Source organism: Oenanthe melanoleuca, chromosome 10 (genome assembly GCF_029582105.1).
Source record: "Oenanthe melanoleuca isolate GR-GAL-2019-014 chromosome 10, OMel1.0, whole genome shotgun sequence".
Classification (NCBI taxonomy): domain Eukaryota; kingdom Metazoa; phylum Chordata; class Aves; order Passeriformes; family Muscicapidae; genus Oenanthe; species Oenanthe melanoleuca.
This window is the reverse complement of record NC_079344.1, coordinates 7,046,417-7,060,036: the sequence shown is the minus strand read 5'-3', so window position 1 is coordinate 7,060,036 and position 13,620 is coordinate 7,046,417. Positions and strand designations below refer to the sequence as shown.

General features: G+C 40.5%; 1 protein-coding gene across 8 annotated transcripts in view; it reads right to left on the bottom strand.

The window, feature by feature from the left end:
- Positions 1 to 707: 707 nt before the first annotated feature.
- Positions 708 to 13,620, bottom strand: part of SEMA6D (semaphorin 6D) — a 201,934-nt gene continuing 189,021 nt past the window's right edge. For 3 of the 8 annotated variants that reach the window (XM_056500281.1, XM_056500275.1, XM_056500282.1), the window contains 13 exons: positions 13,458 to 13,548; positions 13,061 to 13,180; positions 12,575 to 12,663; positions 11,607 to 11,824; positions 11,367 to 11,498; positions 11,017 to 11,172; positions 10,762 to 10,935; positions 9,923 to 10,063; positions 9,745 to 9,822; positions 8,855 to 8,946; positions 8,454 to 8,510; positions 6,475 to 6,642; positions 708 to 4,394 (listed from right to left, as the gene is read on the bottom strand). In XM_056500281.1, coding sequence (XP_056356256.1) covers positions 3,091 to 4,394; positions 6,475 to 6,642; positions 8,454 to 8,510; positions 8,855 to 8,946; positions 9,745 to 9,822; positions 9,923 to 10,063; positions 10,762 to 10,935; positions 11,017 to 11,172; positions 11,367 to 11,498; positions 11,607 to 11,824; positions 12,575 to 12,663; positions 13,061 to 13,180; positions 13,458 to 13,548 — 2,820 coding nt within the window. In that variant the 3' untranslated portion in view covers positions 708 to 3,090. The remainder of the gene's footprint in view (positions 4,395 to 6,474; positions 6,643 to 8,453; positions 8,511 to 8,854; positions 8,947 to 9,744; positions 9,823 to 9,922; positions 10,064 to 10,761; positions 10,936 to 11,016; positions 11,173 to 11,366; positions 11,499 to 11,606; positions 11,825 to 12,574; positions 12,664 to 13,060; positions 13,181 to 13,457; positions 13,549 to 13,620) is intronic. The other 5 variants (XM_056500276.1, XM_056500278.1, XM_056500279.1 and 2 more) reach the window with 5 other exon arrangements.

Here is a 13,620-nt window from a genome sequence, read left to right as displayed (position 1 = left end):
AGGTGCCATTGTAGTGTTACAACATGCACAGCAATTTCAAATGATTAATACCTTGACAGCATAATCTTTTAAAAAATCATTTTTATCCACTATCTAAAATCAACTTTTAATTAAAAGAAAGTTGTCTTTTTTTCTGATACTAAATTACCTTGATTATTTTAAAATAGTGTGGGGTGTTGGCACGTATGAAATATACAGCATCTATTTTTCTGTTGAGCTTTAACTGTCTGCCTAAAATGTGAGTTTCAGTTATTAATTATAAGTATTTAGAAATGTCCTGCTATGTGAGTCAGCAATTAATTTGCCTGGGAATTAGTTCTTTTGTAATCTACATTGTGGAAAGAATGCACTTCTTTCAAAACTGTACTGTATTTGCACAAAAAATTTTTTTGACCTTAATATTTTGACATTGGTATTTTTTTGATCTTAATAAGAAAGGTTTGCAGGAGCCAGAGCCCAGCTGAAACCTGGATGGAGCTGCAGGGATCAGCTTCAGAGCGTGGTGTTGGTGCTGTGTGGGCAGCCCTGGCTCTGCACCGAGCTCTGCCAGCACACCCTGGCCCCTCTGACATTCTGCCTTTACCTCAGGAGCCCCAGAGTCCCGACTCACCCTGCCTGTGCCCCAGGGACACCCAGGACCCCGCAGGGATCCTCCCCTCCGGTAACCCCACAGCACCATCTGCGCCAAGAATAAATCACACACTCGGTACATGGGAATATTTTATTTTGACTTTACATGCGGTGTTAAAAACCCAAAGAACGTATTATTTACACATCCACAATACAAGTTTACAAGATATCTATACATGTTAAAGTACTCTATAGTAATAGAGCAGCTTCATTTAAGGGTTACTTTTTTATGCCGTACCATTAAAAAAGATACAATCTGCGTTTACCTTTGCACAAATGGATAAAGCATCTTTTATTATTAAATTAACAGAATAAGGACTAGGTTGAATGTTAGAAATTTCAACATAAATACTGAGAGAACTCACATTACCATCTACAAGGCAGCACAATGTTACAGGAGGTTATCAGGGTTCACATACATTTATCTTCCGGGTCACACAAGTCTGTATTAATATTTGTAAAGTGAATTCAGATCAGTTTGTGTCTTCTGACAACTGAGTACATTTTAATAGTTATTAATCTGTAGTGTTTTAGTTGCAAGACAGAAGTGTTTAGGAAGAAAGATCATTGATTTTTGGATCCAGAGGTCTCAGGAAATAAATGTCCCTTACAGCCTTACAAGAAAAAAATGACTACTTCTATCCTTTATTCTTTGTTCTGTAACAGAGATCCAGTTTTTAGTGACTAACCTTTTCTCCCTTTAAACACATAACATAAATCTCCACCGTCTCTGAAACCCATTGCAGTTATTTGTCCCTCTAATTCATGAATATTCCTCTGCCATGGTTATTTCTATAGTTATGTTCAATAAACAATGTGGTAGTGTGTAGTTTGCAAGCTAAAATAGCCATCTGTGTTGAACATCAGCTGCAAGTGGATACTGTAAACCCTACTAAATAGCTTACACAACTTTAGCAGGTGTTCCATTACCCTAGAAACCTCATTTGATTTCACATTATAACTGTTTGATCCTTCAGAGAGCTGGAGTGGAATGTTTATCATGGTAAGGTGATTTAATGCTGCTGTCTTCTTGGATTGTAGGCTGCCTTTAGTTACCATTAATTATTCTTGTGTTTTATCTTTTATTTTTTTGGGTGCTGTTGAGAGGTTTTACAACTGGCACTCGGGAGATATGTGCTATAGTGAGAACACTTGACAGATTTAATTTTTTTTTTAGTACTTTTATCATTTGCATGAATAAGGCACAAAATGCACAGATTCAGGTAAACTCACACATAATATTTACAGAATATTGTCATTACCTGCATGACTTTGGAAAAAAAAAACAAACCTTACTTTACACAACAAAAACAAATTGATTGCACTACTGTTGAGTTTTCACAGACTGCTTCTGCCAGGCCAATTAATGTTTCTCCTTTTTTATTGACAAGAGTCTATCAGTGTGTAGGGCGTTATTAAATGCAACAAAAAGGTGACCTTCTCCAGTTACACAGGCGTTTGCCAGGTGAACTGACCATTAGCTGCCCTCAGCGAGTACAGGGGCTCAGGTTCACAGTGGCCAGGCATTGGATGGAGGCACTGTGGGAACACAGCAAAACTCCCCCGTTCCAGCCCAAAACACTAGATTTGAAATGCACAGCTCTGAATAATAGCAGCATAAGAGAGTGCTGAAGAGTTAACCAGGTCTGCACTCTGTGACTGGGTGACTGTGGTCCAGGCGTTCCCTCAGAGGCTGTCAGAGATGCGCAGTTCATCCGGAGCTGCTCCGAGCTGAACCCGGCGGGCTGCAGAAGGCAGAGTCATCTCTTTGTTCAGTCATGCTCAATGTAAACAATTCCATAGCATAAAAGATGCAATGGGAATCTAAGTACATCCTAGTGTGTACAGTACACACACACATCCACGCACACGCACAGCTTTATCTGTGGCAAAAACAAAATGCCACACACATGGAGAGAAAAAAATAATGCTACAGTTGGGCCAGAGACTTAATTCCAGCAAATTGATTATTAACCCAGCTATTCATTGAGACATTACCATTTTCTGACATTTGTGCAAGAGGCAAGGTGAATGCATACATAGTAAAATGTTCACATTTAATGGGAATGACCACACTTAATGGCAGTCTAAAATGGAACCCATTTTTCAAGTATTTGCTTACTGGTTTTTTCCCAACAACTGTTGTTTAGCTATTTAGAACAGTAACGTAGCCCCCACCCCCTTGTGCTACATGTCTCCTTAGCTCCAAACAAAAGAAATGTAATGACCAGCACTTTCCTTTGTTTTTTGTTTTTTTTTTTTGTGTTTGCCTGTAACAAGTACATGAAATCTTGCTACAGCTACATGTGGCAAGACACAGATGTTGCTCAAGTAAAGACAGTTTCTTTGGCCACTTTGTTCTCCTTAATAACAAGCAAGTCTCTGCCTTATGTGTCTACCACAACATCATTTCACAACCTGTACAGGTCAATGCCACACTCATTTTAGCACAGACATGTCCTAGTAGCTGTATTTGTTCAGTGGTCTGACTGACGTCGTCTGAGGGACGAATGAGGGTTTTGGTGGCACGTCGGGTTTTAGGGAGGGTGTCCTCTTTACTCCTGTACGAGGCAGGGTGCCATTGCTCGTGTAGCTGCTTTGCCTGGACAGGGAAGGCTGGAGGTGAACGCTGACAGGCGTCCCTTGCATGTAGTCCATCTTTGTGCCTGCCGTGGGAGCCATGTACCCCCCACGATTAATACTTGGCTGTCTGGATAACAAAACACCATTTGGTGAGTTCAAGTTTTTAGGAAGGGCAGATATTGAGTGCCTCTGTGAAGAATTTTTATGATAACCCCTCTGCCTTTCCAAAGAGGTCATTGGTGCTGCAGGAGTGGTGGGAACGTCCACTCGTTTTGTGGGACTGTTTCTCGGCAGGGTCGATGGAGGAGAGTATAAAGATGCCTCCCTGTTGGGAACCTTAGGTGGGATCTCAGACATATTGCCCATTGGATCCAGCATTAAAGTCTGGTGGGCCACTTGGATATCTCCCATAATTGCTTTGGGATTATTAGTAGTTTCATTTAAGTGTTTCAGAAAATCATTCAGGGTGTTCCTGGAATCAACAGATCTCCTGTGATCTCTTTTGCTGGATGATTTTGTAAGTGGATGATCCATGTGTTGCATCTTTTTGTCTGCCTTGTGCGCATTAGAATTTGAGAAAGATGTGTTGTAGTCATGGGTAGCATTGGGAAGAACAATAGCACTGGGAATATGTCCATGACTTAGAGGAGAGTGGGGTGGAGGACTAGAAGGAAAAAACTGAGGGCTTTTTAGTGGAGTTTCCTTTCGTGAAGCATTGAGGTTACCGTGCGCTTTGTCCGACTGACTTTTCATAGCCTGCAGGGTCTTTTGTTGAAGAACTGGTGTTGATTCAGGAGTTGGAAGTGCAGCTAATTCTGGAGGCTGGCCCCTGTGGTCCATCATCATGGACTTGGTGTCACCGTTGGGAGGCAACTCCTTCCTGCTGGTCAGCAGGTTTGTGTACAGTTTGGGCGAATCAATGTTCTGTTGATACTCCTTGACAGGGCTGTCAAACAGCCCATTGAGTTTGGCAAAGCTCCCGCTGGAGTCAGTGCAGGACTGAGCCGATTCTGCATCTTTGTGGATTTTCCTGGATTTCCGCACGAATATATCCCGGTAACAGTAAACGGCCACTCCCGCGATAAAGGCTCCCAGGACAAAAGCGGCAAAGACACAAGTGATTAGCACATTCATATGAACCATTTGGTTGGACTCTCCTGATTGCACTTCCCACCTCACACCTGCAAAAGACAGGCAGGATATCATAAATCTACAGGTAATTTCATACTGACACATCTCAGAAGAAGGCATCCTTCCTCATGGAAGTGTCTATCAAGTGTTTTTAAGTGCTCTGGCTGTGGTGGTGGTGTAGGATCTTTCAATCTACTCCACTGGTGAATGCAAATAATTTTATAAAAAATATAAAATGACTGTGTGTGCACTGACAAGGCTAAAAGAAGACTGTCCATTTTCTCTGATAATGAGGAATGCTTGTTTCAGCTTCTCTCCTTATATTAAGTTTTGTTTAGCCTGTCCCCCAATTTCCTTTAAGGCTCACAAATAGGGGCCTTATGTTATTAACATTAATGATTTCTGCTGGAAAATTGAGGTTAGAAGGTCCTACTGGGCCAGACAGCAATTAATAACTCATGGATGGATTTCTCTCTCACTTTCCTGCCCAACTCATAAATCAGTATCAAAGGAGAGACAGGATTATGCAAATATCGTGTAAAAATGTATAACATATATACTGCATTGTTACAGCCATGGTAATGTAATACAGTAGCAAACTTGTGAACTACTCCACTCCCAGGCTGCTAGTCCTGGAAGGGCACACCTGCACTCCTTATACATGTCCAAGTTTGAAGATAATGTGATTCTGTTAGAGCACTGATTTTTATTTTTTTACCAATAACAAATATAAATACTTGTATAACATTATAAAAACAACTTAGGTTAAGTTATTAGAGAATGTTAAAATTTAGAAACTTTTAGCTTAGACCAAGAAACTGAATATTTGATTAATTTTTTATTTGGGTATTAACAAGCTCCCTTTGATTTTTTTTAGATTTTTTAAAGCAACCACAGACATCTTGCAGCTAAGACAATGTTAGTTTTTAATGAAAGTAATTCTGTTCCTATCCCAGGAGATATTAAAATGAAAGAGCAAGAAGGAAGGAACAGAGCCACTTTTTGTTAGAGGCAAGGCCTTTGAATATTGTTAATGTTCAGGGTTACAGGTTTTAATGGCACTGTGCAGAAGCAGAAGGAGAACATGAGTAAAGTGCACTAATAGGTATGACACAAAATGTGATTCAGAACCAAGAGCAGATGATAATAAAAACTTAAAGCAAAACAGAAAATAACTGCAACAAATTAAAATGACAAATGCACGGCCATAATGGCTGATAGGAAACCTGATATGTTTTGGTGAATGGTAATAAAACAGAAATGGTTTTTGGCTGGTGAGATTTTTTCAGTAAATACAGAATTGTGCAAACATGTCTGTCACCTTGCTGTGCTATGCACTGAGAGAGACTTGTGTTAAATTTTTGTTATAGGATTGGAAGCTCCTCGATTCTGTGGTTGACTGCAATAGTCCTATTGAATTAAAGTCTCAATTGCCATAAGAGCCTAATCAAAGGTTCACTTAGCTGAAAGAATGGCTAGAGAAAGATGAATGACAGGCAGAATGGATTTCTTCTTGTGCTCAGCTTAAAACTTCTGCATGTCTCAGTATGTACTGAGACCATCTCTAAACTGATGCTCATATCCAGAGGATAAAAATTCAGCACTTTCTTACTCTGACCCCTGTTCTTCAAGAACATGTTCCAGGCAAGCAGAGGTTGGGATATGCTCCATTGAACAATATGGATCTCTCACAGACCTCTGCTTTGTGTTCTGTTTTGTGACCACCTCCAACCCAAATGAAAAAAACCCAAAACATAAGCAACCATTCATGAGGACTAACGGTCTAAGCCAAACTAGACTGGATTGAAAACAATAAAGAGAGGTGCAGATAGGTCTTGAAGATAAATTTTTTAATGTATCCAGAACTGCCACTGATTTCAATGGGAGTTTTGGACCACCACAGGATTAAAAGGCTGAGCTTCTCTGTTTCCCATTCTAAGATCAAAGCAGCACTTTGTCCATGGGATAAGTAGGTATGAAAAACATGATTGCACTGTCTGCATATTCACAGGAAATGGGTGTAAAATAGAGCCCAACAATCATGGCTGTTACATTTAACTTAAGCCTTAGACAATGCTGAGACTATCAGGTTTCCATTCAGCTGCAATGTATTCCCTGGTAAGGCCTTACCCTTTGGGACACCTGATAATGGATCAGAATAATCAGAAGTGTTTGGGTCATCTTGAACTACAAATTTCCGAGAGCCAGTCACTTTAGGTTTCCAGGAACCAATCACTTTAGGTGATATAACTGGGATACTTGCCATTGTGGTAATGGAAGCTGAGGAGAACTCCATGTCTGTGGTGGCAAACAGATTTTTTATTAATGTGTTTCATGGCACATCTGAGCTATAGCTGGACACAGTATTTTATGGGAGTTACATGTCAGAGAAAATTGTGACCCCCCCTACACTCTGCATAAGTACAGATGGCTGATTAAAATCAATTACTTCAAAACTGGAAGTATGAAAATAGTACATTTACACTTCAACAGCTGCTAGCCAAAAAACCAGAGAAGTCAACCGTGAAAGCAGTGCAAAAGTTAAAGTAAGCAACTGTGGGGATGAAAAGCACGACTTAGTCTACTTAATTGCTATATTCTTCACTGGAGACAACATACTTGGCTGTCTTTTAAACATCTTCAAAAAAAAAAATAAGTTACTTGGAACAATACACAGTCATGACAGGTTATGCCTGAGAAACCAGATCAGCTCCATTACTGCTATTATGGTATACCAGGAACTGCTGAATGAGCCATTTCTGCAGGTGGGGAAAAAAGGAATGTTTTTAACCCCTATTTTGTAATGGTTCCTAAGGAACAATGCTGCAGAGATTCTGGCTCCTCTGCAATATGTTTGCTGAACAGACCCACCACAGCCTACATGAAAATGCAGAGGAGGAAACTCATCAGATTGGGTTTACAGTTCAGTCTCATTTGCACCCTTGAGTATTTTGTGTTCACTGTCCCAGTAGGTTTAGGCAGGAAGGTCTGCAGCTCAAGAGCAGACTTGAGAAATGTACTTCAAAAGCACACTCATTCAGGACTTGAAAATAAGGTTCAATTGTATCTGTGTCATAAAATATCACTTTGAAAATTCAGTTGATAAACACTCATAAAGCCAGGCAGCATTTCTGTGTGACAGTTTTGTTTTGTTTTTCCTTAAGTGAGTCTCTAATGTGCATTGTGGGTAAATAGATCTGGAAAATATTTGTCTCAAACGCTACTTCTTGTCAAGTTACAGAAGTGAAAATGTCAGAAACCAAAGCACAAATAATGTTCTTGTTGCACTCTTACAAATTTAACATACAAATAGATTATTGTCCTATTTGTCAGTCAGAAATGTGCCCTTGGTTTGAAAGCAAAGACCCAAGTTCCAAAAGCAAAGACTGGAAAATAAGGGCTGAATCTTGCTCCTGTTGAAGTCAACACAGGTTCTGCTCTTGAGTTCAACAGAGGAGCACTGGGTGTCCCTGAACACCAGGGGCTGGTGATGAACACATTATTAGAAAAATCACTGGAGGAGAAAAAGATGCAAAAGTCCATCTGACAACAATGCACAACATTTTTTCTAAGCCACTTTTGTCTACACAATTTCTCATTCAGCTAAACAGTTCGTGATGTTAAATTTTTTTTCCATTAGCATCAACTACTTAAAGCATTTCAAAAATAAAGAAATACACATTTTAGAAAATGCGTATTTGTGCAAAAAGCTTGCTGGGAAAGAAGGAAAAGAGAAAAGGAGAGGTAAGGAGGAAGATGATGAAGTTCTGCCATTCATCTACTAGAGATGACCAAGAGGGGCATTCACAAACACATGGCTGGGACCAAGAGTAAAGCTTAGTGGACTTCGTGCAGTGAAGATGTCATCTATGTTAATCAGGCTCTTTAATAAAAGATGTCTCAATAAATAATGAGCTGTTAACATGCGGCTACACAGGGTGAAGTGCTGAGTGAGAAGAGTCTGACTATCTTTACCATCAGTGGGAACATGAGTAAAAGCACAAAAATGGAGGATTGCCAACTGTGCAAAAGGAAGGAAAAAAGGGCTGAAAATGCTGAACTGAAGGAAAGTAAAGGTCATTAATTCAAAAAAATTAAAAAAAACTAACCAGATGTTGGGTCGCCAAATATTTTGTAATCTGGTGTAGCTGTAGTAGGCAAAATTTCTAAAAGAATTAAAGGAACAAGTAATCAGTAAAAAGTAACAAAAAGAAAGCAAAAGATCTCAAACCTGAGTAATGGAAAATAAAAACTAAAATATCACTGGTTACAAAAAATAAATTCTGCAATACTTTCCTGTAGACCCCAAATAGCTGTAAACTGGTGAAGGAAAGAGAAAAACTCTGCCACCCAGGACTAAAAAGCTCAGCTTTGTGAATATTCACAGTAACACCAGGTGATGTGTTCATCATGTTACTGAAAAGCTCATCAGAAATTTCACATCCACAGTGAGGTGTGGCCACAGACTATGGTGAGACATTCCAAAGGAGCAGCAGTGACTGTGCCTTACCATGGCAGTCCCCAAGCTGTGCTGTGTTGCCATATTCGACATCTTGTAGGTATCCTCCAGTGCTGTGGTTGTATGAAACAAACAAAGAGAACCTGCAATTAACAGTATTAGTAAGGATATAAATGAAGTTTGTATTTTTTTTCTGGAAGCAGCAGATGGAAACATACACAACAGACAGTGTACGGCCCAAAGGACTGTACAAAATGTACAGGATAGTCCGGCTTTAAAACTATCTCTGTCTGCTTATGCCAGGAAATAGAAGAAAAAAAATCCCTTTTTTTTAGCAACTACATCATGTCTTCTCCATTGGGCATGCTCTTGGGTTTATACAACCATCCAATTATACCAGCTAAAGTTTGCACTGGCCTGCTACAAAGGCCTCTTTTTAAGATACAGCTGCTAGTGCACCATATATAACAGACTTGATTTGTGCAAAATGCCTTTGGTATGCATATATAGCACCCCAGCTCCAGTGCAGAGGCACAACCTTGCTCTTCCCACTGTGAATCCTGTGCTTTCATATTTGGAATTGCCCGTGCCCTGACCATGAGCATGCCTGGGAGGGGGACACTGTGTCCTGTCCTCTTGGAGCTGCTCAGGTTTGCAGGCTGCAATTGCTTGTCTTCCTGCTTACAACTGCTCTTCCTACAGGTCTGCCTGTCCTCCCACACCTGTAAAACTCCCACTGAAAGCAAGTCTTCACCCAGAGGTTCCAGAATTAGGACAGCTTTAGCATTCTGTTCTCTTACATAAACAATGCACTGAAAAAAAAACATCTTTAAAATAACAGAGGTTTAGTCACTGTGTGCAAGGGAAGAGGCACAGGGCATGAGCTCGTGGGGTCTGTAAAGCATATTTAGAGATGCTGGCCTATCTTGAGGAGTACTTACAGCATGCCTGGTGTCACTCTTCCACATGCCTCGTGGTCTAACCAGCCACAGTACGGGTCCCGTGAAGCAATACATGCCCTTGCAAGAGAAAAACCCCAAAAAAACATGCATGTTTTACTTCCTTCCTAAGCAATGTTGGTGCCCTTGCTTTAGGGGGGGTTCAGGAATGGAACCATACTTTTTACATGCGCCGTGGCGCTCGCAGCGGCTCAGGGGGATTCTGACGACGCAGCTGGAGAATGCCACGAACAGAGCGTGGTGCTCTCTGTCCAGCTGGAGGGAAATGACTCTTTTGTCCTCCTCGCTCTCTGCATTACACCTGGTCAGCAAAAACAAGGGCAGGCCACTGCTTTAGTGACTGTAGTACTTTGTGCAGTAAACATATTATTTATTGTCTGTGTAGCTACTAAACAGAAACTTTTCACATACACAAATGTAACCAACTACTCTTTGCTGAGATGTTGCTAAACAAACCTCTGAGTTATCAAATGCTGGCTTCTGGCTCCCACTAACAGCTAGGTGAGAAGTTCACCATGTAGGAAAAAAAATCCATTTTATTTGTTCTCTCAGTCAGCATAAATATCATGAGAGAGCAGAAGAGGAATCCTGTATTGGATGGCTGTATAGTCTAATTGGAATGCTTCCACTCCCAAATTCTTTGTGCCAAAAAATAAACAAGTTTAAAATGATCAGATATAGGTTATACACTATCAGCCACTCTTGAGCAACCCTCAAGATAAGCACAGATCATTTCTTTTTAACATCACCAAATACTTCTGACGTTTCAGAATTATTTGCAGGAGAATTAGACCATGTCACTGACGTCACTGGAGTGGAATTAGGTTGTTCAATCGACCCATGCAAAATGGCAAGTGACCAAATACTTTCAGGTTATTCAACATGAGGAACGCGATGAAATTAAAAACAAGAGGTGATGTTGGTGATAATGAGCTAGTTTACCACAATCTTTTTTAGCTAGGTATAGATGAAGAGCTTAGATGTTCTGGTAATACTTACTTTGCATGATTATATGCTTCAATCTCTTCCAGTAATATGCTGTCATTCAAAGAAAAAGGCCTGGTCTTTGCCAAGATTTTAAGTACTACTCCTGCTTCAGAGCCAACAAATATGACTGTGTAGTTCTGGTAGGGTCCAGCAGCATGGTCTACAGCAATTGCTGTCAATCTGTATCTAGCAAGACCAGAAGGCACATCATTAACAGCAAGTTCTGCTGTTTTCCATTTCACAGGTGTTACTTTTGAACTGTCATACCTGACACGTGTTTTGGTAAACCAGGGCTCCTCAGTGACTGAGGGAACAGCTGAGTCCATCAAAGGATGAGATTTGATGAAGGACAGGGTTTCATCTGGGAAGTCAATGGAGGTTTTGTAAGCCTCTGCTAGGCCGTGTTTTGCACAGCAGCCAGGCCTGAAACGAGAACAATATTTTTTCCTCTTGATATTTTAGTTAATGAGAGAAGGCAGCCAGTTAATGAGCATCCTTATGGTTGAAGTATCAAGCTCTGCTTTGTGTTTTACCCAACAAGGCACTCAGGAATGCACCTGATTTAAGGTAGCTCTTTACAGGGAAATGCTATGACATCATGAGTAAGAACCTTTTACCTTGGCTTTGGGACTTTGTCTTCAGGAACAGCTGTCCAAACAGAGTCAGGAGTCTTTTGTTCTTTAAATCTCCCTTTGAAGACTTTCTCAATGTCATCCATGCTGAAAGCACACACTGCTGAACCAGGGATGCTGTAAAATTTGAAAAGTAGTTTCAAGAACTCAGATTACAATGGCACCAATCTCAGTGCAAGAGAGAACCTGAGATCTGCCTTTGATGAAAGGTTGCTCATCTCTTACCTGTTGAGCTGTGTGGTGAATACACCCACAACAGTGGGCACTCCATTGATTTCTATTATGTCTGTGATAGACTGCAGAACATCAAAGTAGAAGAATGAATCCCCAGGAACTGAGCAGTTGAGCCGAGCTTTCAGAAAGGATGTCCAGTGCTTCTCCAGGACCCTTTGGGAGCCCCCCATGTCATTTTTGCAGATGCGTGCCACACGTGAATACACAGCCTGTGAAAGGCAAAAAAAAAGAAAAAGGGAGAGAGGCTTGAAAGATGCAAGGGAAACAGTGCTTGTTTCTGAGCTCTTAATAAAGCACCAAGATAATGTTGTTAATAGGAAGCTGCCATTTATCTGCACAAAGATGAAAGCAAATGGTGTTCAGCTCATAGTACACAGGCATCTTAATGTATCACTGAGCAAATGCATCTCCACAGTTTGCTCCCACCCTTTTCGCCTCCAAAATCATATTGTTAATGAGATTTAAAGACTTCAATTAACCATGTGTAAGGGATTTAATAATTTATTGTAGAATATCCTTCCATGGTGAGGCATGAGTATTATACTCTGTACTGGCATGACTGAATTATTCAATATCCAGGGACATTGGAGAAACTTCTTTGAAACCCTCCTTTTGTGTTGTTTTCTTTTGTTTCTTTAATAAGCATGAAAACACCCTCAGCTTTTCCAGTACTTGGCACAAGAGTTAAGGCAACAGCAGCACTAAGGCAACAGCACATTGAAAGACACCTGTAGTGAGCTCACTAACAGCGAGGCCCGGAGAACAGAAACAGCTTTTTGGTTGAAGAATGCACTGTTCCAGTTCTCTTCTTCTCCCCTCCCTGTAAATTATAACCATGGTAAAACTGGGCAAGCTTTGTCCTAGTTCCTCCTTCACATTATGAACTGTGCTAGCTTCTGATGCTGTTTTAGGATGAGCCCTTTCTGCTGTGACTCAACGCTCATGGTGACGATACTGACCTTGCCTAAAGTGTTGTGCTCTACAGCAATTTCTCGGAAGAAGAAATAAACATAGTTCCCATATTCTATGGCATGGAGGAAGTGTGGTTCTGTAAGAAAAAGAGCAAGGAGCAGTTACTTCAAAGAACTGCTCAATGGGCACAAGACAGTGACACTGTGAGACTTGGTGGCTCCTCCCCAGGTCCCCACCAGGCAATGCGAGCTCCACTGGAGTTTAAATGAAGTCTTTAGCATTGGCTAAATGGCCCCACAGAAACTGTATTTCAGCTAAGGTATTTTGCTACTGCAAATTCATTTATTGAAGCATTTAACAAAAATTTTGTCTGCTTTTTTTTTTTGCATTATGCAGATTTTTAATATTCTGAAAGCCTCATACATGCTGACATTGTAACATATGTGTAAACCAGGCCGGCTGTGAATAACCTGACCTTCTGTGCCACTGAAATGACATTTGCCATGTGTATGGGAAAATACACCCCAAATTACCTTTTATCCATTTGGAGTCATACTTTATTGTTCTTAAGGCAGATCCATCCCCCATGCTGCGATAAATAACAGCATCACTCGCCAGGAAATCTGCTACTGTTGCTGAATACAATTTTCCATCTAAAATGGAAGTTGAAGACATGGTATTAAGAGGCCTTTAATAATCTAGAGAATCCTGACTAGCCTATATTTTTCCCCATTTCTTTACTGTCACACTTCCCCAGGCTGCTGTAACCTATTTATTAACAGGTCAGCTTCTAATCCTTTGGAGGCCCTTTAAAAAATTTAAGAGCAGGGGCACTATGACACCTTTAGCTTTCCTGTGCTTGCTTTAAAAGCTCTCTGTCTCCTTTGGTGTCATTAATCATTTAGACTCATTACAAGTAAAAGTTCTTACCAGCAAAGAGGGCGACATTGGTTTGTCTGGCATCAAATGGGCATCTTGCCAAACCACTAATTTCCTCCCCATCATACTCTAATGTATTCAACTAGAGAAGAAAAATAAATGGGTGATAGTGTCATTTCTATTTTGTGCACTGGCACAAAAGCAAAACATTATC